The following is a 26,743-nucleotide window of genomic DNA, read 5'->3' as shown; positions in this document are numbered from 1 at the left end:
GCAAGGCTATAAAAGTAACGAGGCTACATACAGACACCGGTTAGTCAGGCTGATTGAGGTAGTATGTACATGTAGATATGGTTAAAGCATATATATGCATATATGATGAACAGAGAGTAGCAGTAGCATAAAAGAGGGGTTGGCGGGTGGTGGGTGGCAGGACACAATGCAGATAGCCCGGTTAGCCAATGTGCGGGAGCACTGGTTGGTCGGCCCAATTGAGGTAGTATGTACATGAATGTATAGTTAAAGTGACTATGCTTTTATGATAAACAGAGAGTAGCAGCAGCGTAAAAAGAGGGGTTGGGGGGGCACTCAATGCAAATAGTCCGGGTAGCCATTTGATTAACTGTTCAAGAGTCTTATGGCTGTGTCAATTGAAAATGTGTTGTTTTCATGTCCCAACTCCCCAAGGGTGATCCGAAGGTTTTTACACCTAAGGGCCTTACAACAGGTGTGCTTCCAATACCAGGACCTCAGTCTATATCAGAGGAGGCTGGTGGGAGGAGCTGTTTGATGTGTTTGATTCGTTCCATTCATTTCATTCCAGCCAGTACAATTTGAGCCCGTCCTCCTATAGATCCTCCCATCAGCCTCCACTGTTCTATATCTGGTCACACCACTCCTCTATCCACACTCATTCTCCTCATATGAGAACTCACCCTTCAAAGGAAGAATCATACCTGCAAAATATGCATTCTTGACTAAATATGAATGATTTTGTGATTTATGTTATTTGAGGTTAAATATCATCATGGTGTATTCTTCTGTTTGCTTAAAGGCGCTACATGGCCATTAGGACGTCTGCATTTACGGTGATACAGCCTCTGCAGAAGTCAGGGCATTCATACTTCTTGGGCTTCACCAAGCAGCGCAGAGCAGCTGTGAAGGAAGTTGTCAAGGAAGTGAGTTTGTGTTTATACAGGACCTCTCGCCCCCACTTACCATTAACCAATCATTTGTTACAAAATCTGAGAGGCGCACAGTGATGCGGGAGAGTTCAATTTGGCCTCTGCGTGCCTCTTTCTTGAGCGTCAACTTTAAACTTTTATGCAGCTTATGATACCAACATTACACGTGTTGATATCCGTGGACATTAACGTTATTTTATTCTTAAAAATGAAAACAATATAAGGCCACAGGTAATGAAACAACTTTATTTATTGAATCTTCCAGTAGAGACTTGATATTCATGGAATAAAACTGCTTTCTGGGAGTACTACTCAGCAAAAACAGCACAAAGAAAAAACGAAACAAAAAAACAAAGAGAAGAGGCAACAATCCGTGAAAGTGCAGATAACAAGAAACAACAAGAAAACATATTCGAAAAAATACAAAAATCAATACAACTTGTAATAGCAGATGGGGTTTTCTAAGCCTAAAATAATTGGAAGACAAAAACAGTCTGCATTTTTATAAAATGATCAAATCATGTATTAGGGCCATCAGTAACTTACTCACCAGTGAAACTCATACATTTTTTTTCACGTCAACAAGTTCTGAAGGATGACATTGTTTTATTAACTGTCTTGTAAGTTTTGCTGAGTCGATGCCATCAGAGAACGTAACAGAAGAGATATCCTCAATAGATTACCACAGAATGTGTCATAATATCCATAAAACCTAGCGGTCAAACAGAGAAATGGTTCCAATCGTTTTTCCACCATTCATTTTTCCCATAGGGGATTTTAGAAACACTTCAAATGAGGGCTGTGTTTCATGAAGGCTTACCCTGGCGTGACGTTTGGATAACCGTGTAAATCTCTCTAGGACAAGGTGACTTTTAGCAATATATTCACCCCCAAAAATGAACCGCTAATTAGCTGCTAATGTGGCTATCATAAAGAACTACAAATGCCATGATGATCTGGAAGAGACTGACGAATCGAGGCAAAGGTAAGAATCTCTGGATTAATTATCTAATGTTTGCTAAATGTAGTACTGAATAAATTGGTTAAATTTCTTTAAATTAACAATTCTGTTAACTGCCTTGTGCAAGTTCTAAATTGACACAATACCTGTTAGCAAAGGTGTCAGCTAGTGATGAAGTGCAGGAGCTTGAAGGTATTTGTAGTTTTGCATGATGTCTACTTTGATGTTAATTAGCATTTTCAAATCTGAGAGTAAATAGCGTAATATACTGATAAAAGTCACCTTGTCCAAGAGAGATTTACATGGTTATCAAAAACGTCACGCCAGGGTAAGTCTACACAAAACACAGCCCCTATTTTAAGTGTTTCTAAAATCCCCTATGGGAAAAATGATTGGAACCATTTCCCTGTTTGACCTAGGTTTTATGGGTATTATGACACCTCCACTGTGGGGCTCCATGTGACTCTTTTTTTGCTGTACCATGCACAGCTAGGGTCAAACTGAACTATCATACGCTTGTGCCCGTCTCTGTCTCTGTTTAGTGTAATTCTTCAGTCACTACCTAAACAAGCCAAACGGTGATTTGCTACACTAAACCAAACTACGCTTTGCAAAACCATGTTGAGTATGCCTAAAACACGATTAAAATTGTTTAATTCAGTTGTAACACGGGTATAACACAAGAAGAGCAATATTTATTTATGTACAATTTTTTAAATCTTATGTCCTGTAAGCACAATCCCACAATGCCCACCTCACTCTCCCGCCCCGCTCCAACTGATGCCCTCCTGATTTCTCATCATGACAGGGTTTGTAAATAATCTAAAGGGATTTTATGTAGGGGTCTTTTTCTTCAACTCTTTTTATTTGCCAGAGCCAAAAAAAAAAAAAACATTTTTAGGGCTCTGGGGGAGACATTTGTATTTACTGACCTCAGTATCTTCATACGTTCTAAATATGTTCATAAGAAACATAATATTTCAACATTTTTTCATCCATATTAGTTGTCTTCCAATACTTCCAATTCTGTACACATTTATTATCGTTGTAGCAACACATGAAACTGGCTGTATGGGTTTCCAATGTTAACCCAAAGAACGGGGGAAGGGAAAAGAGGAAAACTGCCGGAACAAGATCAGGGACCCATATTCACGTATTAGAGTGCTGATCTATGTTCAGGTCCCACCAGTCCATATAAATGTATTCATTATGATCTAAAAGGCCAAACTGATCCTCGTTCAGACTCTTTCTGAATATGGGCCCCATATGAGGATACTTTGCGTAATGCTGAATTGATGATTAGTTTATAATGATTTGAGTCTGATTGATAATTATTACAGTTGGTCACAAAGATCAAGTATCTTCCAGATGCTTCTATCTCACCCCCCCACACATCCCAGTCTGCAATGTGCCCAATTTCAGACATAATCCTTCAAGTACAAACCGACCAGGGTTGGGGTCAATTCCATTTCAATTCAGTCAATACAGTAAATAAACTGAATTTCCTATTATTTTAATTTAGATTCTCTTAAAATTCCAGTTTACTTCCTGAATTGACTGATTTCAATTAGAATTTACCCCCACCCTGAAACCCACCCATCCCACCCCTCCACTGGAACCTAAATGCAGGGTTTGGACAGCCCTGGGGCCTGGGGACAGTTTCGTCTAGGACACGGAGGAAATGGGGTTGTGGGGGGAGCCCATCTGGGTGAGCACCTTGTCCAGCCACTGCAGAGGACCGTGCAGGTGGATCTCAATCCAGCAGGGGGTGCTGGTCACATCCTGGCGGTGGTACTCTGCACCCCAGCCCTGGGAGAGCAAGAGGAAGAGAGATATTCTCTTTAGGGACAGGTATTATCATCATGGCTCTTTCAATCGTATTTCCTTTATTCTTTGAATAATGACCCTATCATTCATTCTGAACCATTTAACATTATATTCTCTATATTATGGGATGCATGTATACGACGGTTACCTTGACGAAGCTCATGCGGATGGTGCACATCTTGGTCAGCTCGTAGACAGCCTCAAACCCGTGGTTGACGGACTGGGCCAGCAGCTCAGCAAACTCCTGGTTGTTAAAAATCTTGAGGCTGCAGCCACTGGGGATCTTACAGACGGTGGTGGGGTGGAAGCCGTGGTGGTAGTTACAGTTCCGACTCTGGACGAAGATGCTGCTGTCACTCAGACATTCAGCATACACTTCACCACCCACATAGTACAGGTGGACTCCTGGGGAGAGGGGAGGAGAGGGTTACATGGGACTAGAATGGAGTAGAGTACAGTAGTACAGGTGGACTCCTGGGGAGAGGGGAAGAGAGCGTTACATGGGACTAGAATGGAGTAGAGTACAGTAGTACAGGTGGACTCCTGGGGAGAGGGGAAGAGAGCGTTACATGGGACTAGAATGGAGTAGAGTACAGTAGTACAGGTGGACTCCTGGGGAGAGGGGAAGAGAGCGTTACATGGGACTAGAATGGAGTAGAGTACAGTAGTACAGGTGGACTCCTGGGGAGAGGGGAAGAGAGCGTTACATGGGACTAGAATGGAGTAGAGTACAGTAGTACAGGTGGACTCCTGGGGAGAGGGGAAGAGAGCGTTACATGGGACTAGAATGGAGTAGAGTACAGTAGATTAGAATGGAATAGAATATTCTTGCCTTTGGCAACTTGCTTGGATTCTTAATTGATCCATTAAAATGCTGATTGGACAGCACCACTCCTATTTAGCCACAGCCCATAACACACTCTATCTGAGCAGCTTACCGATCGCTGCAGCTGTACATAGCCCATCTGTAAATAGCCCACCCAACTACCTACCTCATCCCCATATTGTTTTTATTTACTTTTTTTTGCTCTTTTGCACACCAGTATTTCTACTTGCACATCATCATCTGCACATCTATCACTCCAGTGTTAATTTGCTAAATTGTAATTGCTTCGCTACTATTGGCCTATTTATTGCCTTACCTCCTTACTCCATTTGCACACACTGTATATAGATTTTTCTATTGTGTTATTGACTGTACTTTTGTTTATCCTATGGGTAACTCTGTTGTTTTTTTGTCGCACTGCTTTGCTTTATCTTGGCCAGGTCGCAGTTGTAAATGAGAACTTGTTCTCAACTGGCCTACCTGGTTAAATAAAGGTGAAATAAATAAATAACAAAATAAACATTGACACTAACAATTGAACCAGTCCTGTGGACAGTGTGTCCATGGCCTTATATTTGGGATAATATAAGGCAATATAAGAGTGTTCCCATCCATGGCCATTTTTACCTTTGCCAATGTGTCGCCGGGTGTTCTCTATGGTTGAGTTGCGGTTGACGTTGGAGAGGAGGCCCAGGCAGAAACGGTTGCGGTTGTTGGACGGGTCGGTGAAGCCGTCGACCAGGACGCTGGTAGAGTTGGCCTGGAACGCCTCGCCCACCCGGTTGTTCAACTCGTAGTACACTATAGAGCACCAGTGTTTAGGTTCCTCGTAGGCCACCGGCTGAACATCTAGGAGAAAGGGAGGAGAGAGGAGACAGGGATGAGAGGAGAGAGGGAGGTTGTTCAACTCGTAGTACACTATAGAGCACCAGTGTTTAGGTTCCTCGTAGGCCACCGGCTGAACATCTAGGAGAAAGGGAGGAGAGAGGAGACAGGGATGAGAGGAGAGAGGGAGGTTGTTCAACTCGTAGTACACTATAGAGCACCAGTGTTTAGGTTCCTCGCAGGCCACTGGCTGAACATCTAGGAGAAAGGGAGGAGAGAGGAGACAGGGATGAGAGGAGAGAGGGAGGTTGTTCAACTCGTAGTACACTATAGAGCACCAGTGTTTAGGTTCCTCGTAGGCCACTGGCTGAACATCTAGGAGAAAGGGAGGAGAGAGGAGACAGGGATGAGAGGAGAGAGGGAGGTTGTTCAACTCGTAGTACACTATAGAGCACCAGTGTTTAGGTTCCTCGCAGGCCACTGGCTGAACATCTAGGAGAAAGGGAGGAGAGAGGAGACAGGGATGAGAGGAGAGAGGGAGGTTGTTCAACTCGTAGTACACTATAGAGCACCAGTGTTTAGGTTCCTCGCAGGCCACTGGCTGAACATCTAGGAGAAAGGGAGGAGAGGAGAGAGGGAGGTTGTTCAGCTTGTTGTACACTATGAAACACCAGTGTTTGTCCTCCTCGTAGGCCACCGGCTGAACATCTGTAAAGGATGTCAAACACACACAGAAAGGGTGAGATGTGTGTATGATCAGACACACACACACACAGTGAGACATTTAAGCACACACCCACGCACATGCAGATTGACTGGAGTGGCCCATGAGCATCAAGCCTTCTGTTCTGATAAAGTTAAAGTCTGTCTGTCTAGTCTGACTTTGAGCTGCAGTCTGATATAGCAGATGTTCATCTTTCATCTCCTTCTTCCTTTACTAGGATTAGAGAAAAAAAATGGTGATTTGTATGTTGATGACAAAACGTGGGAAAGGTGTATGAAATGTGTGGTATGTGAAGTTAAGTCTGAGTACACGCAGAGAGCTATAGGTCATGTTTGCGTACAACGGAAACTGAAAATCAATGCTGACAAATCCATCCAACCCCAGTAGACTGACTGTGGTCAGTCTGGACAGGGCCAGTCTTGATCAAATACTGTCCACTGACTGCGGGCAGTCTAGTCCGGTCTGGGATCAGTATTTATTGAGTCAAGCAGTCAGTCAATAGACCAAGCCGGTGCCCGCCTGGTGCCGTTTCTCTCTGCCCGGTATCTTGGGTGAGCGTTATGCCAGCTGGCCCCCTCTCTCCAAGGGAGGGAGGGAGCGTTTATCCAAGCAGCATACTCCTCCCTAACTTCCTCTGCTGAGAGTAGCGGCCATCAGGTGTATTTGGTTTATGCTTTTTCTAGAACCATCGGCCCGGCCCGGACCTCTAGAACACTACACAGGATGCAGCTTGGGGAAGGACAGAAAATTCCCCAATCACCACTTCCAGGGAGTATTTCTCCACACCCACTGCAATATCCATCTGTGTGGGTGGGGATACTACCGTGACTGGATGCATAACAATTATATAGGGAGATTGGTAAGGAGATTGCAATACTGGTTTTAGCTAGCGTAAACAGTTTGTACAATTCTGCCCAATACCTTGGCTGTTGAAAGTATCCACCGACTTTGTACTGTAGACACTTCCAAATTGCTTCGACTTCAAAAATCAAACCCCTTTGACACATTATCTTTTGCCATGTAAATAGCCTGCATGACTGGTGGCGTACGTGGCTTTTGCGTATGCACTGGCTGTTCAGATGTGTGATGTGTAGGAATGCCAGATCTCCACAGCAACTAACGATTGACTGAACCACAGTTGAGCTAGGTGGTAGCAAACAAGGGTTTTCAACAAGGGTTTTTTATTTGAAACAAGTGTTTCAGATATAAAAGTTGGATGTAATTAGTGAGGCCAATACTTAACAAGTTCTTAACGAGCTTTCAGTTAATTACCACCGGCAGAGATGATGTCAGCCAGAAGCTTTTAAAGGCCTCGTAAAAACTGCTCTGAGACCAGATTTAATTGGCAGACTCTCTGATCTTTCCTCTGGGTTGCATGTATAGACTGACGCTTTTGTGTCCATCATACTAAAATCTAAAACCTAATGCCTCAAAATGGTGTGAGATACTCTGCTTTTCTGAACATGGATACGCATTCATGTTGTTTTCCCATTTACCCTGCATTAATGATCGTATAAAATTCCCCTTTAATTGTCTTTTAATTGAATATATGAAGGAAATTGTTTTCTAGCTAATCTTTTCCAACTCATGATGTGCAATTTTGAAGGTCATCACATGAATCACCCCGTATTTAAACAGAGGGATAAAACACCTACATCCGTTTTTCTTACTAGCTTTACAACATGCATGAGAACTTTAATGAACACTACCACAAACCCCAACAACCACGACTACTTTTCAAGTGTTATTTTCAACTCCATAGCCTATTAAAACTGAGTTTGATTCACCACGACAAATAAAAAGCAGAGTGTGTCATGGTTACGTACTTGTACCCAGAAAACCCCTTGCACCTGTAGTACGAGCTGGTGGCGTGTTGACAGCTCTAAGTGGGTGATGTCACAGCTGATTACCTGGCCTGTTGCTGATCTCCAGGGGCAACGCTGGGACCATCAGGTTGGTGTCCATGGGCTGGGGGCAGTCCTGAGTCATCCGCTCCTCTGGGGGCAAGTAGGCTGGAGGGGGGGTCTCTGGAGGAGGGCAGGAAGAGGGGTGAGAGGGGGTTTAAACCAGAGAAAGAAGTCTTCCAACTGTCACTCTATGCTGAACATTGACTTACCAGCTTTATCTGTTTTAGAGCCTTTGGTTTAGTCCAGCATGCTGACAAAAACACCTTCACCTACACCAGGGTTTCCCAAAGTTCTCGGGACCCCAAGGGGTGCACGTTTAGGGTTTTGTCCTAATACTACTCAGCTGATTTCAAATAACCAACAGGCTTTGATCATTTGAATCAGCTGTGTAGTGCTAGGGCAAAAACTAAAACATGCCCCCCTTGGGGTCCCGAGGACCGAGTTTGGGAAACGCTGACCTACACAGTACAGCTACCTGAATATTCCTGTCCTACGTCCTTTACTTACTGTCATCACCTTCAGTAAGTCTATTGCTACTTAGCCTATTCCATTGTTTATATTGGATCAGCCATTTGCCTAGCGCACACATATACACTGAGTGTCCAAAACATTATGAACACCTGCTCTTTCCATGACAGATTGACCAGGTGAATCCAGGTGGAAGCTATGATCCCTTATTGATGTCACTTGTTAAATCCACTTAAATCAGTGTAGATGAAGGGGAGGAGACAGGTTAATAAGGGATATTTAAGCCTTGAGCCATGGATTGTGTATGTGTGCCATTCAGAGGGTGAATGGGAAAGACAAAATATTGAAGTGCCTTTGAACGGGTTATGGTAGTAGGTGCCAGGTCGAACCAGTTTGAGTGTGTCAAGAACTTCAACGCTGCTGGGTTTTTCAAGCGCAACAGTTTCCCGTGTGTATCAAGAATGACCCACCACCCAAAGGACATCCAGCCAACTTGACACAACTGTGGGAAGCATTGGAGTCAACATGGGCCAGCATCCCTGTGGAACGCTTTTGACACCTTGTAGAGTCAATGCCCCGACCAATTGAGGCTGTTCTGAGGGAAAGGGTGTGCAACTCAATATTAGGAAGGTGTTCATAATGTTTTGTACACACAGTATAGATACCCAAGAGGGTGATGCCATAATTCAATACATTGTTACCACACTAACCGTTATAAAAGTTATTAGTGAATTGTACCTGGCATCTGACCTGGCGGCTCACCTGGCATCTGAAATGGGCTGCCTGGGTCAGAGCTGGTGGGGGAGTGGGGGAAGGTTGCACTGCTGCCACTACCAGGGGAGCCGGGGTAGCTGTTCCCCCCAGGGGAGTGTGTCTGTGTCTGGGGGAAGTTCATCTGGGTGTTTGCCTGGGAGAAGGACTCTGGGAAGGTGGCGTTCTGGGGCATGTGGGGCTCGTTCTGGTGCAGAGGGTTGCGGAAGCGTGGTAGCATGCTGTGTTTGGCATTGAACTCGCTATTCCGCGGGACCAACACCGGGGGCAGCACTGAGAGAGGGGAAGGAGAAAGGACATCAGGGTCATGTTCAGTTGGCATGAAACCGAAGAAAACAGACAAAAACATGGAGAGACAACCTGGACTTGCCCAATAAGAAATACATTTTCTTTTCTGCTGTTAAATGTTTTCTGTTGTGTACTCTAATGAACACAACCCAAGGTTAGTTACAGGAGCAGTTTCTGTATGTCTATACTGCTTTGAATGGTAAGTTATGGCCCGATTCGGCACAAAATGGCTGCCGGGTCTGTTGCACCATTGCATAGATAGACACTATATAACACATTCATAATAGGTGAGGCCAGTTTCCGTTTCAAATGAAAGGCACATCCAAATACACTCTGCTCTATAATCAATATTCCAATCATTAAATATTCTAGCCTTTACAACTCTCAGCAGACCTATTATTATTATTCCCCATTTAGTTTCATTGAGATGTACAGAGCCTTTTTAGTTGAATACCTGCTATGATGCAAAGGCTGACCCTGCTAGCAAGGGTATTGTGGGTAGCGAGGGTAGGGGGGTTAGCCCTCTCTTTGTGTCCCTAAGCCCCATGAGTCCAGTTAAAACACACACACACAGCCAGGATGGACAGAGTTCTTTAATTACAGCATCATAAAATGCCTCTCTCTTTCTCTGTCTCTCTCCCTCTCTCTCTTTCCCTCCTCCCTCTCTCTCTATTCGCTGTGCACATTTGCAGATGCCCCTGCATTTTTGGAATTGCAGCTTGCAGCGTGTTGGTTTAGCCAGCAGTATTTGGCCTCTGTACCAGACATCCTGTTCAGAGAAAACATCTCTGAGGTGAGTGAGTCCATTTATGAAGAATCTATCACATGGAGGAAAATATGATTGCGGCTGGATGGGGATGTGAGGACCATTCAGAGGTATGAGATCAGATATAAACCACTAGAGATCTGTTCCACCAATATGTCATCAATATATCATTAAATAATACTGAAACTAAGAGTTTTGTCAATGGAGGCAGGTAGCCCAGCGGTTAAGAGCGTTGGGCTAGTAATCTGAAAAGTCGCTGGTTGAGTAAGGCAGTTAGTTAAACCCCAACAACAACTGCTCCCCAGGCGCCAATTATGTCAATTAAGGCAGCCCCCCACACCTCTCTGATTGGGTTAAATGCGAAAGACACATTTCGGTTGAATGCATTCAGTTGTGCAACTGACTATGTATCCCCCTTTCCCAGTAAAATGCTACAACGAGAAAGATTACTGGTCAAAAGTTGTGTTTTAAATTCTAATTACAGCATATTCTGTTGACAAATTTAGTTTGAACGTAAAGAAAATCTCCTATTGAATACTATTGCATAACCAAATCCCAAGGTCAAGTCTGAACCCTGGCTATTGTTCTATATAAAACTAGTGTCAGGGCGTTTCATGTTATCTGTTCTATCCTGGTGTTACTGCTTTGGGACTAGCTCTGTGTCTCTGTGTCTCTGTGTCTCTGTGTGTGTGTGTGTGTGTGTGTGTGTGTGTGTGTGTGAGATGGGGGGAGGTGTGGACGGACAGGTGCTGCAGCCCAGTTGTTAAAACAAGTGTGTGAGGCGGGCATCCGCTCCTCCCTCCCATTGTGTGTGGCTTCCTGTCCCCTTCTTCCTCAGAGAAACACCACGTGTGTGTGTGTGTGTGTGTGTGTGTGTGTGTGTGTGTGTGTGTGTGTCCCCGGGCCCGACCGGCCACACAGAGCATGCCAAAAACAAAGCCCTCATTCTCCCCCGGCTGGAATTTCCTGCTACACACACACACACACACACACACACACGCCCCCCGTCCTGTAGCACCCTGTGGACAGCTGTTTCTGTCTAGTCAGCTGGGCCTCATCTTCTGCTTAGCAGACAGACAAAATAGGACATTTGATGTCCCCTGTCCATTAGGGAAACAAATGTCTTTCGGTTTCACATACACCCACACACACGTACACACACACACGTGCATGCGTATAGGCACACGCACACACATGCATAAATACAGCACACACAGCTGAGATTTCTGAGGCATATCTATAGTCTGTGGTGGTGTTTTGTTTGTCCCGAGTCTCAGTTCAGACAGATTAGAACACCTGGCTGACACGGGGAGGATATGAAAGGGGGAAAGGGAGAAAAAAGGAGAGAACATCTGCAGAGACCATGGGAAGGGGAAAGCCACGAGCAGAGACGAGATAACATACGTCTGATGATAGGGGAGGAACAGGCTGGTGGGGTGGGAGTGTTATGGGTTATGTGTATGGTTCACCATTAATGTTTCATGTTCAAGAGTGATGTGAAGGATCATAGGAAATGTAGGAACTATCACATAAACACATTTCGAAAGGGGTCATAAATCAAACGTGAAGTAAATGGGGAATTAGGCTGGAAAGATCTAGTGGAGAAAGATTTGATATATTTACACAAAACGTAATTAAAAAGCATATCATCCTTGATGTTAATTTTCTGTTGACTTTTCAGCACAACATAAACCCTCTAACGCTATAATACCCCCCCACCCTCACCCCACTCACCTGGACTATCCACTCTCTTGTAGTGGTACGGGTTGATGCAGACATCTTTCTGCTTGGAGCCAAACGGGTATTCACAGCACTCCAGAGCCTTGAGCTCATGATGAGACTGCAGGTCAGGCCACCTCCACACCCTACAGTAGATAACATGGGGTAAGCCCTTCCTGTGGGACACCTGGAGTCTTCCATCCAGGGAGCGAGGGATGGTGACACAGTTACTGGGCTGACCCGGGCAGCTCAGAGCCCTCTCCAACTCCTCCATTGCTCCCTTCTTCTTCTTCAGTTTCTTCACCAGCGCGTCCACGGCTTTCTCCGCCCATTTTTCCTCTTCGTCTCCTTGTTTCCAGCCGAGGAGGCGCTTGACGGCCGGGCTGGTGAAGGAGAACAGGGAGGTGACGTTCATGGTGTCGTTCGTGTCTGTCGCCTCTTGCGACCGTGGCGTTGTCGGGACGCTACACGTGAGTGTGCGGGGTTGGGTTTTACAAATGGAGCGATAGTCCACTTGGTGAGGAAAAAAGTTGGAGGTTAAAAGCTGCTGTTGTATTTTTTTTTAGGTGCCACTGAGATGGCTGGGTAGTCCTCGGTCTTCAAAGCTTCAGGACAGAACTTCTGAACAGGACACCTAGGAGGAAGATGAAGGAGATTAAACCAATGCTAACGAAATCCATAACGCTTCTAACATAGGCAGGCAGAGTTCAACAGATTCCCTTCAAGTGGACAGTTGAAGGAAGAGATATCAGTGTTCCCACTAATCTTGCCTGGAAAGCAACTAGCGACCCTCCAAAGGAAACGGAGTGATTCTCTCTATTGGCAGAACGACATTGGCCGTGCGAGGAGAGAGGTCCAATGATGTCACTGTGTTATGACTTCTGGGAATTGACAGCAGTGGGGTTACAATGAACACCGTCCCACTACAGTCAGCAGTCATTCTCCAGATAACTTCCTGTACACACGGCCCTGTTACCGTCACATAACCACTCTCAAATGTCACTCAGAGAGACCTCTGTTTCAATATCAACACTAGCAAACTAAGTAGAATTAAGTCATGTATTGGGCATGCATTCTTGGAAGTATGCTAGAAAGGACATTAGATCATGGAATTATCTGCATTATCCAATATCATTCATTATCCAAATGATTTAGTTGAATAAGAAAATACACATAAAACATAAATTAAATTAGACCAACAAAGCAGAATTGTTGAGGTAGCATTTGGCCGCACTTGAAAGGAAACAGAACTTTATTGACTACACTGGGTTTTTATATTATCAAAAGAATGTTCTATAAAACACTCAGCAACAAACAGCTTTAAGTGCAGGAATCAGCTAGCGACATCCAGGCCAATAAAAGAGGAAATGCACGGTGAAATTCAGGACAAATGTCCCCCATTCACTGAGGTCCCCCGACACCAATTCACCAGGAGAAACAAGCCCACTCTCTCCTTCTGGAGGGGAAATAAGAGACCAGGGACACAATAGTTCATATCCCTTTTGAAGATATCACCAGTGATGGAAGCAAGTACAATTTTGGTTGAGGATAGTATAGCCTACCCACTTTTCAGGCACCCACATAAATCTCTGCTTTATTGTGCATCCATTTCATTGTAAACGTTATATACTGTATCTATCCACCACAACAAAAATACACAAGTACGCACACACACAAGTATCATATTTTTATACCCACTGAGTCAGGTACTGCTACTATTCCTACTACTACTATTACCACTGCTACTACTAATACTTCTAATGCTACTACTATTACTACTGCTACTATTACTACTATCACTACTACTACTACTGATGCTGCTACTATTATTACTGCTGCTACTACTACTATTACCACTGCTACTACTAATACTTCTAATGCTACTACTATTACTACTGCTACTATTACTACTACTGATGCTGCTACTATTATTACTGCTGCTGCTACTACTACTGATGCTGCTACTATTGCTACTACTATTATTACTGCTGCTACTACTACTACTACTGCTACTATTACTGCTGCTACTACTACAATTACTGCTGCTACTACTTCATCTACTACTGCTGCTGCTACTTCTACTACTACTACCACTGCTACTACTACTACTATTAATACTAATACCACTGCTACCACTACTGCTGCTGCTGCTGCTGCTGCTGCTGCTGCTGCTACTACTACTACTACTACTACTACTACTGCTACTATTACTACTGCTGCTACTATTACTGATACTATTACTATTACTGCTGCTACTACTACTACTGCTACTATTACTACTACTACTCCTGCTGCTACTACTCCTGCTGCTACTGCTACTACTACTACATCTACTACTGCTGCTGCTACTTCTACTACTACTACCACTGCTACTACTACTACTATTAATACTAATACCACTGCTACTGCTACTGCTACTATTACCACTACTGCTGCTACTACTACTACTGCTACTACTATTGCTACTATTACTACTGCTGCTACTATTACTGCTACTATTACTATTACTGCTACTACTACTACTACTACTGCTACTACTACTACTACTCCTGCTGCTACATTTACATTTACGTCATTTAGCAGACGCTCTTATCCAGAGCGACTTACAAATTGGTGAGCGACTTACAAATTGGTGCATTCACCTTATAATATCCACTAATATGCTACTACTCCTGCTGCTACTGCTACTACTACTACGATTACTGCTACAACTACTACTGCTGCTACTACTACTGCTACTATTAATACTAATACTATTACCACTGCTACTATTACTATTACTGCTACTACTACTACTACTACTACTGCTACTACTACTACTACTCCTGCTGCTACATTTACATTTACGTCATTTAGCAGACGCTCTTATCCAGAGCGACTTACAAATTGGTGAGCGACTTACAAATTGGTGCATTCACCTTATAATATCCACTAATATGCTACTACTCCTGCTGCTACTGCTACTACTACTACTACTACAATTACTGCTACAACTACTACTGCTGCTACTACTACTGCTACTATTAATACTAATACTATTACCACTGCTACAACTATTACTACTACTGCTGCTACTATTACTACCTCTATTATTACTACTGCTGCTGCTACTATTACCACTACTACTACTGCTACTACTATTACTACTTCTGCTGCTACTACGGCTACTACTACTAGTACTAATACTACAGACTAACTGGCAGTGATGGTTCTGTGAGAACAGGTGCTGTTTACAACAGCTGTGTGTGTGTGTGTGTCTGGCAGGGTGCCATTGGAGGCATGCTATTGCTAACCACGCTGACAGGGAAGCTGAAAGCTCCTCCTATATTTAGCCTAGCCGCCCAAACACATTTGCTAATTTAAAAAGCGGTGTAAGGGGAGGGGAGAGGTGTGTATGCGAAGGTATGTGTTTTGTTGTATGTGTGTGAGAGTGAGTGAGTGAGTGAGTGAGAGAGAGATGGAAAGAGAGAGAGAGAGAGAGAAGCTACATCAAGGGAAACCTGGGTTTGAGTGCAGATATCCTCTGTCTGGCCTGCTGCTGACCAGGGCCAGGCCCACTCCCATGACACCACATTGGAGCAGCATTGTGTTTCAGCCATATGGGAGGAAGTACAGTTGAAGTCAGAAGTTTACATACACCTTAGCCAAATACATTTAAACTCAGTTTTTCCAATTCCTGACATTTAATCCTAGTAAAAATTCCCTGTTTTAGGTCAGTTAGGACCACCACTTCATTTTAAGAATGTGAAATGTCAGAATAATAGTAGAGAGAATGCTTTATTTCAGCTTGTATTTCTTTCATCACATTCCCAGTGGGTCAGAAGCTTACATGCACTCAATTAGTATTTGGTAGCATTGCCTTTAAATTGTTTAATTTGGGTCAAACGTTTCGGGTAGCCTTCCACAAGCTTCTCACAATAAGTTGGGTGAATTTTGGCCTATTCCTCCTGACAGAGCTGGTGTAACTGAGTCAGGTTTGTAGGCCTCCTTGCTCACACACACTTTTCAGTTCTGCCCACAAATTGTCTATAGGATTGAGGTTAGGTTGTGATGGCCACTCCAATACCTTGACTTTGTTGTCCTTCAGCCATTTTGTCACAACTTTGGACGTATGCTTGGGGTCATTGTCCATTTGGAAGACCCATTTGCGACCAAGCCTTAACTTCCTGACTGATGTCTTGAGATGTTGCTTCAATATATCCACATAATTGTCCTGCTTCATGATGCCATCTATTTTGTGAAATGCACCAGTCCCACCTGCAGCAAAGCACCCCCACAACATGATGCTGCCACCCCTGGGATGGTGTTCTTCGGCTTGCAAGCATCCCCCTTTTTCCTCCAAACATAACTATGGTCTTTATGGCAAAACAGTTCTATTTTTGTTACATCAGACCAGAGGACATTTCTCCAAAAGTACAATCTTTGTCCCCATGTGCAGTTGCAAACCGTAGTCTGGCTTTTTTTATGGCAGTTTTGGAGCAGTGGCTTCTTCCTTTCAGGTTATGTCAATATGGAAGTCGTTTTACTGTGGATATAGATACTTTTGTACCCGTTTCCTCCAGCATCTTCACTAGGTCCTTTGCTGTTGTTCTGGGATTGATTTGCACTTTTCGCACCAAAGTACACTCATCTCTAAGAGACAGAATGCGTCTCCTTCCTTAGCGGTATGACGGCTGCGTGGTCCCATTGTCACGTCCTGACCATTGAGTGCTCTTATTTTCTATGGTAGAGTAGGTCAGGGCGTGACTGGGGGGGTTTATCTAGTTTATTTTTTCTATGTTGGGGTTTTTGTATGATTCCCAATTAGAGGCAGCTGGTCATCATTGTTTCTAATTGGGGATCATATTTAAGTAGTTGTTTTTCCCACCTGTGTTTGTGGGAGATTATTTACAGTTAGTGGTTGCACCTCTGTCATCACGGTTTGTTAGTTTATATGTTATTGTTTGGCTAAGTTTCAATATATAATATAGATGTGGAATGATACGCACACTGCGCCTTGGTCCGTTCCTACACACACACTCGTGACACCCATGATGTTCATACTTACGTACTATTGTTTGTACAGATGAACTTGGTACCTTCAGGCGTTTGGAAATTGCTCCCAAGGATGAACCAGACTTGTGGAGGTCTACAATTTTTTTTCTGAGGTCTTGGCTGATTTCTTTCGATTTTCCCATGATGTCAAGCAAAGAGGCACTGAGTTTAAGGTAGGCCTTGAAATACATCCATTGGTACACTTCCAATTGACTCAAATGATGTCAATTAGCCTATCAAAGCTTCTAAAACCATAACAATTTTCTGGAATTTTCCAAGCTGTTTAAAGGCACAGTCAACTTAATGCATGTAAACTTCTGACCCACTGGAATTGTGATACAGTGAATTATTGTCACGATCGTCGTACAGAGCGAACCAAGGCCCAGTGTGAGTTGAGTTCCACATAATTTTATTTCAGTGAAACAAAACATCCAACGAACGTGAAGTACAGCACTGTTACGCACACCTCTAGGAAGAGGGAACGCAACACCCTGCTACAACTCAACTCTCCGTGGTGTGAAAGAGGTATGGGACTGTAGGTGTGAGTAAGGATGACAAAAGGCAGAGAATTACCGTTTACAGGGAGTTTATTCCATCGCACGGTAATTTTGGGGAAAAGGGGCTGGACGGAACCAAAGCAAAGAAAGTAAATATTAAAGCCCCCTCTCCTACCCACTACTTACCTATCTAGCACCACCTGGTGCACTAACCAAAATACAGGGGATGGTCCGCCCAGGTCTTACCTAGTGTGCATAGACAGTAAACTACTACAGGTTATGTATGCCCGCGGGCCTCTTGCCTAAGCACTCCCTAGGTGCCTTCCCCTTCACCCCTGGGAACCAATGAAACACAATAATACAAACCATTTCACAAAAAAACTGAGAAACACAGGATATCAAATAAGCTCTGCCTGACTGGGCAACAAACTAACACAGAACATACCATATAGAATAACTATCTTCAAAGTAATGACTCGGGACGTCGGGTTTGAGATGAAAGCTTCTTTTAGTAATAATACTTGTTCACGTTACATTTAACAACTTTAGATTCTACACACAATAACCAAGGGCTCTCTATGGTCAGGGCGTGACAGTACCCCCCCAAAGGTGCGGACTCCGGCCGCCAAACCTGAAACCAGATGGGGAGGTTAGGGGGGTGACTAGTGTCGGTGCTGGTCATAGCCCCCGCCCAGACCCTGGAGGTGCGGACTCCGGCCGCAAAACATGAAACCAGATGGGGAGGGTAGGGGGGTGACTAGTGTCGGTGCGGGTCATAGCCCCCGCCCAGACCCTGGATCCGGCCATGGCGCCGGGCTGAACGCCGTGCCTGGACTGGGCACCGGCGCAGAGGAAGGCTCCGGCCTTGGAGCGGGACTGGATGCCGTGCCTGGACTGGGCACCGGCGCAGAGGAACGCTCTGGCCTTGGAGCTGGACAGGACGCCGTGCCTGGACATCGGCGCAGAGGAAGGCTTCAGCCATGGAGCGGGACTGGACACCGTGCCTGGACTGGGCACCGGCGCAGAGGAAGACTCCGGCCTTGGAGCGGGACTGGACGCCGTGCCTGGACTGGGCACTGGCGCAGAGGGTTCCTGCCATGGAGCGGGACTGGATGCCGTGCCTGGGCACCGGCGCAGAGGAAGGCTCCTGCCAGGGAGCAGGACTGGACACTGTGCCTGGACTGGGCATCGGCGCAGGTTGCACCGGACTGATGACACGCTCTTCAGGTCGAGTGCGTGGAGCCGGCACAGGACGTACCGGACTGGGGAGGCGCACTGGAGGCCTGGTGCGTGGAGCGGGCACAGGTGGCAGCGGACTGGTGACACGCACTTCAGGGAGGGTGCGGGGAGCTGGCACAGGACTCACCAGACTGCTGACAGGCTCTTCAGGTCGAATGTTGTGCAGAACACACCTGACCAACATCTCTCTCCTCTCTCTCCCAACTTCTCCATCGCCTCCCTGATGGTCTCTGGCTCTTCAAGGCGAGTGCGGGGAGCTGGCACAGATGGCACCGGACTGGTGTCACGCTCTTCAGCACGCCTGCGCTGCAGCATACTCCTCGCCAACATCATTCTCCGATATCCCTCCTCACACTGCTCCATCGACTCCCAGGCGGGCTCTGGCTCTCCTTGGCTCGGCCGACCACCCCTCGTGCCCCCCCCCCCCCAAAAAAAAAAATCTTGGGGTTTCTGTGGCCGCTGTCCTTCCTGAGTCCTCTGCGACTCCCGCCAAGGAAGGGTCTCGTGTCCTCCCATGATTTCTTCCCAGGTCCAAAACTCCTTTACCTCCATCACACGCTGCTTGGTCCTTGCTTGGTGGGATATTCTGTCACGATCGTCGTACAGAGCGGACCAAGGCGCAGCGTGAGTTGAGTTCCACATAATTTTAATTCCCAGTGAAACAACAAAACATCCAACAACCGTGACGTACACATAAGCACTAACTGAAACAATATCCCACAAAGCAGGTGGGAGAAAGGGCTTCCTAAATATGATCCCCAATTAGAGGCAACGATTACCAGCTGCCTCTAATTGGGAACCATACAATCACCAACATAGAAATAGAATGACTAGAACACCCCCCTAGTCACACTCTGACCTAAACACCATAGAGAACCAAGGCCCCTCTATGGTCAGGGTGTGACAATTATATGTGAAATAATCTGTCTCTAAACAATTGTTGGAAAAATTACTTTATCATGTACAAAGTAGATGTCCTAACCGACTTGCCAAAACTATAGTTTGTTAACAAGTAATTTGAGTTTTAATGACTCCAACCTAAGTGTATGTAAACTTCCGGCTTCAACTGTAGCTATAGGATCTTTCTCTCTGTCTCTGTCATCACCACCGCCTGCATAGCAGCGACATCACTTCCAGTTTAGGCCTGCAGGTCTCTCCACAGGTGGAGAGGGAGAACATTCAGAGGACTGAAGAAGAGAGGACAGATGTTTCTTCTCTCTCTCGCTCTCTCATGGTGGGCAGCACATTTCCTATAGGGTTGACGACCTCTCCATGGGTGGACAGGGGGATGGGAAGGATTATGATTGGAAAGGGATGGTAAAAACATTGTCATAATAATAGCTCATAATAATAGCTGGAACGGTGCAAGTGGAATGGAATCAAACACATGGTGCCATTCCACTAATTCCACTCACTCCATTACCACCAGCCCGTCGTCCCAAATTGAGGTGCTACCAGACTCCTGTGCGGTATACATATACAGTACCAGTCAAAAGTTTGGACAAACCTACTCATTCAAGGGTTTTTCTTTTCTACATTGTAGAATAACAGTGAATACATCAAAACTATGAAATAACACATAGAATCATGTAGTAACCAAAAAAGTGTTATATTTGAGATTCTTCAAAGTAGCCACCCTTTGCCTCGATGACAGCTTTGCACACTCTTGGCATTCTCTCAACCAGCTTCACCTGGAATGCTTTTCCAACAGTTTTGAAGGAGTTCCCACATATGCTGAGCACTTGTTGGCTACTTTTCCTTCACTCTGCGGTCCAACACATTTTTCCAGAAAATATGTATTTTTAAGTTGTAGATTTTATTGTATATTTATGACTTTTGTAAATTGTGTCAAATAATTCAGCATTAGCTGCCATTGATACTATGTGGCCTTATTGAATTTGAAATAAACCATTCTCTCTCTTACAGGTTTTCCCGCCATTCTGGGATGAGATTCCCTTCCATGAACGGAGAAGGAGAGAAAATGAAAAAGCAATGATACACAACTCAAGACCATAGACAGCTCTTGTCTGTCAATCTCAAACACAACCCTGCTTTGATGGGTCAGTCAGCCAGTCAGCCAGTCAAACAGACAGTCAGTCAGACATTTAGTCAGACAATCAGACAGATAGTCAGTCAGTCAGTCACTCAGACAGTCAGTCAGTCAGACAGTTGGTCAGACAGTCGTTAAGACAGTCACTCAGACAGTCAGTCAGTCGGTCAGATAGTCAGACAGTCAATCAGTCGGTCAGACAGTCACTCAGACAGTCAGTCAGTCAGACAATCGGTCAGATTGTCAGACAGTCAGTCAGACAGTCAGATAGTCAGTCAGACAGTCAGTCAGACATTCAGTCAGATAGTCAGACAGTCACTCAGTCAGACAGTTAGTCAGTCAGTAAGTTGGTCAGTCACTCAGACAGTCAGACAGTCAGTCAGTCAGTCAGTCGACAGCCCATCACACCACATGCTCCAGACCAGCTGCAACTTGTAATCCAATTCAGATGGAGGATTCCAGGAAAGTAGAGAGTGATAGACTGCAACAGGAACATCTGGACAGACAGGCCTCTCTACACAATCACCTACTGTCAACAACATCATACACTTGGATTAGATCTTCTGGATTTCTCCAGTCCAGACCTTACTTGGGTATTTCCAAACCTGAGGATCTGAAGGGTATAGGTGTGACTTTCGCTCACAGTTAAAAACTGTACTTTTTATTTAGCTATTTCAGTCAAAATAAAACAGGACGTTTCTTCTGTCATTTGCCATCATTAGAATCTACTAATCTCCAAGGAGGATCTATAATGTATGACCGATATATGATTAGAGTTTGACCAGCGTAAAGGTCAAAATGGGATTGTATTGACGCTTGAAACAGACAATGCTCATATGGGGTTGGTTGTCTGTGGACCAGTCAAAATAGAATGGGGCCGGTGTTGTGCCCTACTCTGGACTGTATAGAATAGGGCCGGTGTTGTGCCCTACTCTGGACTGTATAGAATAGGGCCGGTGTTGTGCCCTACTCTGGACTGTATAGAATGGGGGCCGGTGTTGTGCCCTACTCTGGACTGTATAGAATGGGGGCCTGTGTTGTGCCCTACTCTGGACTGTATAGAATGGGGGAGGGTTTGGGCTACTCTGATAAACTTATATTAGCTTTATACAGAATGTTCTGAGAACAGGAGTGGTAAAAATGTAAATGAGAAACTAAAAGTAATGTGATGGGTAACGTTTCAGTATCACCTTATTAGTCATCAGACACAATAACTACCAAGCTAGATCACACATTATCTGATAAATGGTTACTACAAGTCATTATTTGATCACTGATCGTTGGTTACTACAGGCGACCCCGTAGATCTGTGATAATCTGATATCCGATCCCCCTCCTAAAGGTAAGCCTGACCTACACTTTTCTTTCTTCCCTAAATCACATTAACATCCCAAACATCTTCCAGCCCTGCCATCCCCTTCTCTAACCTCTCTTACCCAACACATACTTAGTGTGTGTCCCAAATGGCACCCTATTCCCTACACAGTGCACATAGTGCTATGGGCCCTATAGGTTGTGTAATATATAGAGAATAGGATGCCATTTGGGATGCAGTGTTACGCCTCTCACTTACACAAGTAGGGCCCAATGAAGCATCACACAAATATCTGTAGAGGACAGGTCCCACTCTTAACCGCCCTCTGCCCATTTAAGCTGAAACACACGCCGCCATTTACACAAGAGCTCCATAAAAGTGCCCAGGCAGAGCTATCTATCTATCTCCCTTCCTTGCCTGCCATTCATTCAGCCTGTATTGGGTTAGTGCGCTAACTGCCGCTAACGCTAACCCGTTGGTGAGTAGTTAGCATAGCCAGGCAGAATTAATGGGAGTCAGAGGGATCTAATAGGTTAGGCCATGATCACATGTCATTGACAAGGCCTGTTAGCCTGACCTGCGCCATTCCAAGCCTGCGCTAGCTGCTAGCCACCAATCCCTACCAACCCCATTGATCATTTTGCGCTAGCTGCTTCAGTCAGTGCTGTTAATCAATTTAGGGGCCGGGGCTGTAGGATGAGGAGCCAGTAATGATGCTCTCTGCTCTCTCCCCAGAGACGGGGCATTATAAAGAAGTTACATTATTTATCAGCAGGGCCTGGACGGGGCCTCCATTAGCCCCCACTCAATTGAGTCGCTGGCTATGAAGGGAGGAGTGGATGGAGAGAGGAATAAAGAGATGCAGAGATAAAGAGGAGAGGAGAGAGGGATGAAGAGAGGTAAAGAGGAGAGGAGAGCGGGATGAAGAGATGGAGAGAGATAACAAATAGAGGAGAGAGGGATGGGAGAGGAGGGTGTGTATGCGGGCGTTCGCTCGTGTGGACGTTCGTGTGTACGTGCATGTGCAAGTGTGTCTGAGAGAGAGAAAAAGAGTGAACAGAGAGACCGAGAGACGAAAGAGGGAGAGCGAGAGGGAAAGAGAGAGAGGGGGGAAAGAGTGAGGAGAGAGAGAGAGAGAGAGAGAGAGAGAGAGAGAGGAACGAGGGAGGAGAGCGAAGGGGGATGAAAATTCTCGTTAATACACACACTGTCTAGCCTCTCGGCGTAAACCTTCCACTTCACACAAGAGTGTTCCCTCTAACAGTCAGCTCAGCAGCCCAACACAAATAGTGACTGTATGGCCTCGTTGTGCTGTCTCCCTCTCACTCTGTGTGGCCTGAGCCATCGCCATGGAGGAGGTGTATCTATTCCATGTATTATGTGTTCATTAATACACAGATAACAATCATCAAGTGCCAAAACTGGACATCAAAATTCAATGAATGAGTATCGATGAATCTCCAAAAAGCAGCCGGGAGAATTTGTCTCGGCAAGCAAGCCCTCACGAACTAGGCCTACCCACAACACCACGACACCACAACACCCAAACAACCATACCTCCCCAGTCTCTACAGTAGACAGAAATAACCAGACAGACAGACAGGAAGACGGAGAGGTGTTGCCCTTGGTGACTAGACACAGCATTGACCCAGGAGGTCTACACAAATCTAGGGTCAGTTATCACACACGCACACATGCGCACACACACACATCCACCACACCTCACATTAGCCACAGACATAACTCACCCACTGTAACCAACACATGGGCTTTCAATCAGCTATCCCAACCATCCCAGGGATTTGGGGTAAGCGTTGTTTGTGGTGGTTGGGATGGTCGGGAGGACACCTCAGGCCAACACATCATGAGGGGTCTGGGATGGAATAGGTCGGTCATATAGAGAAGGGCTATTCTGAGGATGCCTCTGTCTGAACTGAGAATTATGTTATGGCTGGAGACTGGAATGTGGTTAAGTTGTTTATTCCTATAAGGGAGAAATGTCTCTCCAAGTCCACCATGTGCTGTACCAGACTGAATACAGGAGATGTCCACCTATAGATGAACAGAAGAGGAACTGAGAAATGTCCCATTTCCTCTGTATAAGATCTAGGTTAAATGTCTACGCTAAGACTGGACTCATTTTTACAGTGTTAACTACACAGAAAAATACCTCATTCTCTGAGATAATATTGCATATGAATGATCAATATCACTATCAACACTAGGATTTAGAGATCCAGTAGACATGTCCCTTTCACTCCTTCTATTATCCTGTCTTTAGCGAACCCAACATCTATCTGTTATCAGACCATTCCAGAAATATCACATCTTTATAACTATGTAACACAGGCATTGCATCACAATCCTTATATCTATTTAAAAGTTTGAATAAAGCCAAACTGTCAGTCTACAGTGTGCCCCGCAAAAAAAAAACAGAAACAAATTGTTCTTTTATAATAAAACACAAACCTGAATTTGACAAGAATGCAGCAGGATTCAACAATTGTACTAAATCATGGACAAGGACAAATTCCAGTCCTTTGAGTAATCTGATATGTCATCTTCAATGATGTCAGGAGATCTGGCCCTGCTGCTCAGGGTCTCACAGACACACAGGCTCGCTCTGCATCCATGAGCCACGGAACACACACACACACCACGCTGCACGCACACACACGCACACTAACACAATCATGTGCACGCGCGCGCAAACACACGATGGAAAAGATAGATAGCCTATGTTGATTATTTAAAGCCAGTCATTTAGCAATGAGACACAGCTTCCCTCCAAATGGACACTGACGTTGAGATGAAGATCACTGTTAATATCCAATTAAATATCGCAAATCTTGGTTTTGCTGCTACATGCATGATGCATGAACATAAATCAAATAATCTGCATGACATTTACAGATGGAAAGTAAACATGTGTGTCACAAATCTGATTGTTGATACTATTTCTGAGTACAAGAGGCCTACATCAGTAGCATTTAAGATTTAATCACAACAAATACAGATGGACAGACATATCAAACATCATACCAACACAATGCATCACAAAGGTTAACCATCAAAGCAGACCGACACTTTGAAATACACACATTGTGCACACTATTAATATTGTTCACAAGTACGTGTTCCAACTGTAGAATACACGAAAATACAATGTTACAAATATGAAATGAATCCCACATTCTACTAACGTTAATTGCCAATCAATCTCTGTTGCCAAATATGATAGACAGAAAAGTTTGAAGCCTCAAAATACACTTTCACTGTCTCTATCCCTTTTAATAAGTTGCAAATACAATTTTCTTATAAGCAATAGATCTAGCCAACCGAACATACACATTCCCCCAAGGTTGTTTATGTTTTGACGGGTGAAAAATAAAGTTTACAGTACCTTATAAACAGCTATGAAGCTCGCTCTCAACGCGTCCATACTATACAGCTGCCTGTCTTCGGTCTACTCGCGCTGGCGTCAGGGAGTCGCAGGGCCGGCGCACCCTCCGCGGAGCGCCAGTATCATGCCGCGGGATACAGTTTGGGGCGGTCCATGAATAACAAGACCTACTTTTACACATCTAACATTTTCATGCACTGTGGAATGGATTATGTAACTATAAAACAATGTATTATTTCGTGGAGTTAAAAAAAAAAAGAGGGCTAGCTATTTTGCTATTTTGGCAGTGGAGACTCTAGAGGAGCGCCAAATTGATTGCCTGTAGAGGACTACATACTCATCTGAATCCGATGTTTGTCGTTAAAAGATACAATTATGTGCTGCATCTTTTATGTGCAAATTGCATGAATGAGAAAAGAAGTACAGTTATCATATTTATTTTACGGAGCTGTGAACATTTGAGGGTTTGATTCATTGTGATTAGATAGCAGAACATTCTTGCAGATGGATTGGCACAGCCGTTTTTGATGAACAGTTGCATTTTTTCTAAAGATACATTTATTGCCATTGATGTATTGCTGATTCAACAAAATGGCCACACACATTCACACACTGTAAATACAGATTGTGATAATTTCTTGTCGAAGGAATGCATAGAATAAATGATAAATGAATGCATATAACCGACATAAAAACGTAGGTTATTCTGCTGTAATACTGCATAATAGTATATGCCATTTAGAAGACGCTTTTATTCAAAGTTACTTACAGTCAAGCATGTATACATATACATTCTTATACTATACTGAACAAAAATATAAACACAACATGCAACAATTTCAAAGATTTTACTGAGTCACAGTTCATATAAAGATATCAGTCAATTGAAAGGCCCTAATCTATGGATTTTACATGACTGGGCTGGGCGCAGCCATGGGTGGGCCTGGGAGGGCATAGGCCCACCCACTTGGGAGCCAGGCCCAGGCAATCAGAATTAGTTTTTCCCCACAAAGGGGATTTATTATAGACAGAAATATATATGGTCTCAGACGATCCCTCAGGTGATGAAGCCGGATGTGGAGGTCCTGGGCTGGAGTGGTTACACGTGGTCTGCGGTTGTGAGGCCGGTTGGACATACTGCCAAATTCTCTAAAACGACGTTGGAGGTGACTTATGGTAGAGAAATTAACATTTAATTTTCTGCCAACAGCT

General features: G+C 44.6%; 1 protein-coding gene across 3 annotated transcripts; it reads right to left on the bottom strand.

Annotated features, from left to right (window-relative positions):
* Nucleotides 1–1,143: 1,143 nt before the first annotated feature.
* Nucleotides 1,144–25,669, bottom strand: LOC106610205 (SMAD family member 1). 3 transcript variants are annotated; one of them, XM_045716575.2, is made up of 7 exons: nucleotides 25,532–25,669; nucleotides 12,009–12,627; nucleotides 9,188–9,493; nucleotides 7,985–8,101; nucleotides 5,153–5,374; nucleotides 3,848–4,104; nucleotides 1,144–3,681 (listed from the first exon to the last, which is right to left on the bottom strand). In XM_045716575.2, exons 2-7 carry the CDS (start codon nucleotides 12,406–12,408, stop codon nucleotides 3,538–3,540), a joined length of 1,446 nt encoding a protein of 481 aa, XP_045572531.1. In that variant the 5' UTR covers nucleotides 12,409–12,627; nucleotides 25,532–25,669; the 3' UTR covers nucleotides 1,144–3,537. The 3 variants fall into 3 exon arrangements, with proteins under 3 accessions (XP_045572531.1, XP_045572532.1, XP_045572533.1); XM_045716576.2 differs by having other exon boundaries at nucleotides 9,200–9,493; XM_045716577.2 differs by having other exon boundaries at nucleotides 9,212–9,493.
* Nucleotides 25,670–26,743: the final 1,074 nt, after the last annotated feature.

The sequence above is a fragment of the Salmo salar genome, chromosome 04, assembly GCF_965601325.2.
Source record: "Salmo salar chromosome 04, fSalSal1, whole genome shotgun sequence".
NCBI classification, from domain to species: Eukaryota; Metazoa; Chordata; class Actinopteri; order Salmoniformes; family Salmonidae; genus Salmo; species Salmo salar.
The sequence above is the reverse complement of the archived record's forward strand: the minus strand, read 5'-3'. Positions and strand labels throughout refer to the sequence as shown.

Coding starts and splice junctions, on each gene's coding strand:
- LOC106610205 (XM_045716575.2), bottom strand. CDS start 12,408: ATGAACGTCACCTCCCTGTTCTCCTTCACCAGCCCGGCCGTCAAGCGC. Junction 9,494..12,008: donor CAAGAGAGTGGATAGTCCAG/GTGAGTGGGGTG, acceptor CCCCTCTCTCAG/TGCTGCCCCCGGTGTTGGTC. Junction 3,682..3,847: donor TCCGCATGAGCTTCGTCAAG/GTAACCGTCGTA, acceptor TTGCTCTCCCAG/GGCTGGGGTGCAGAGTACCA.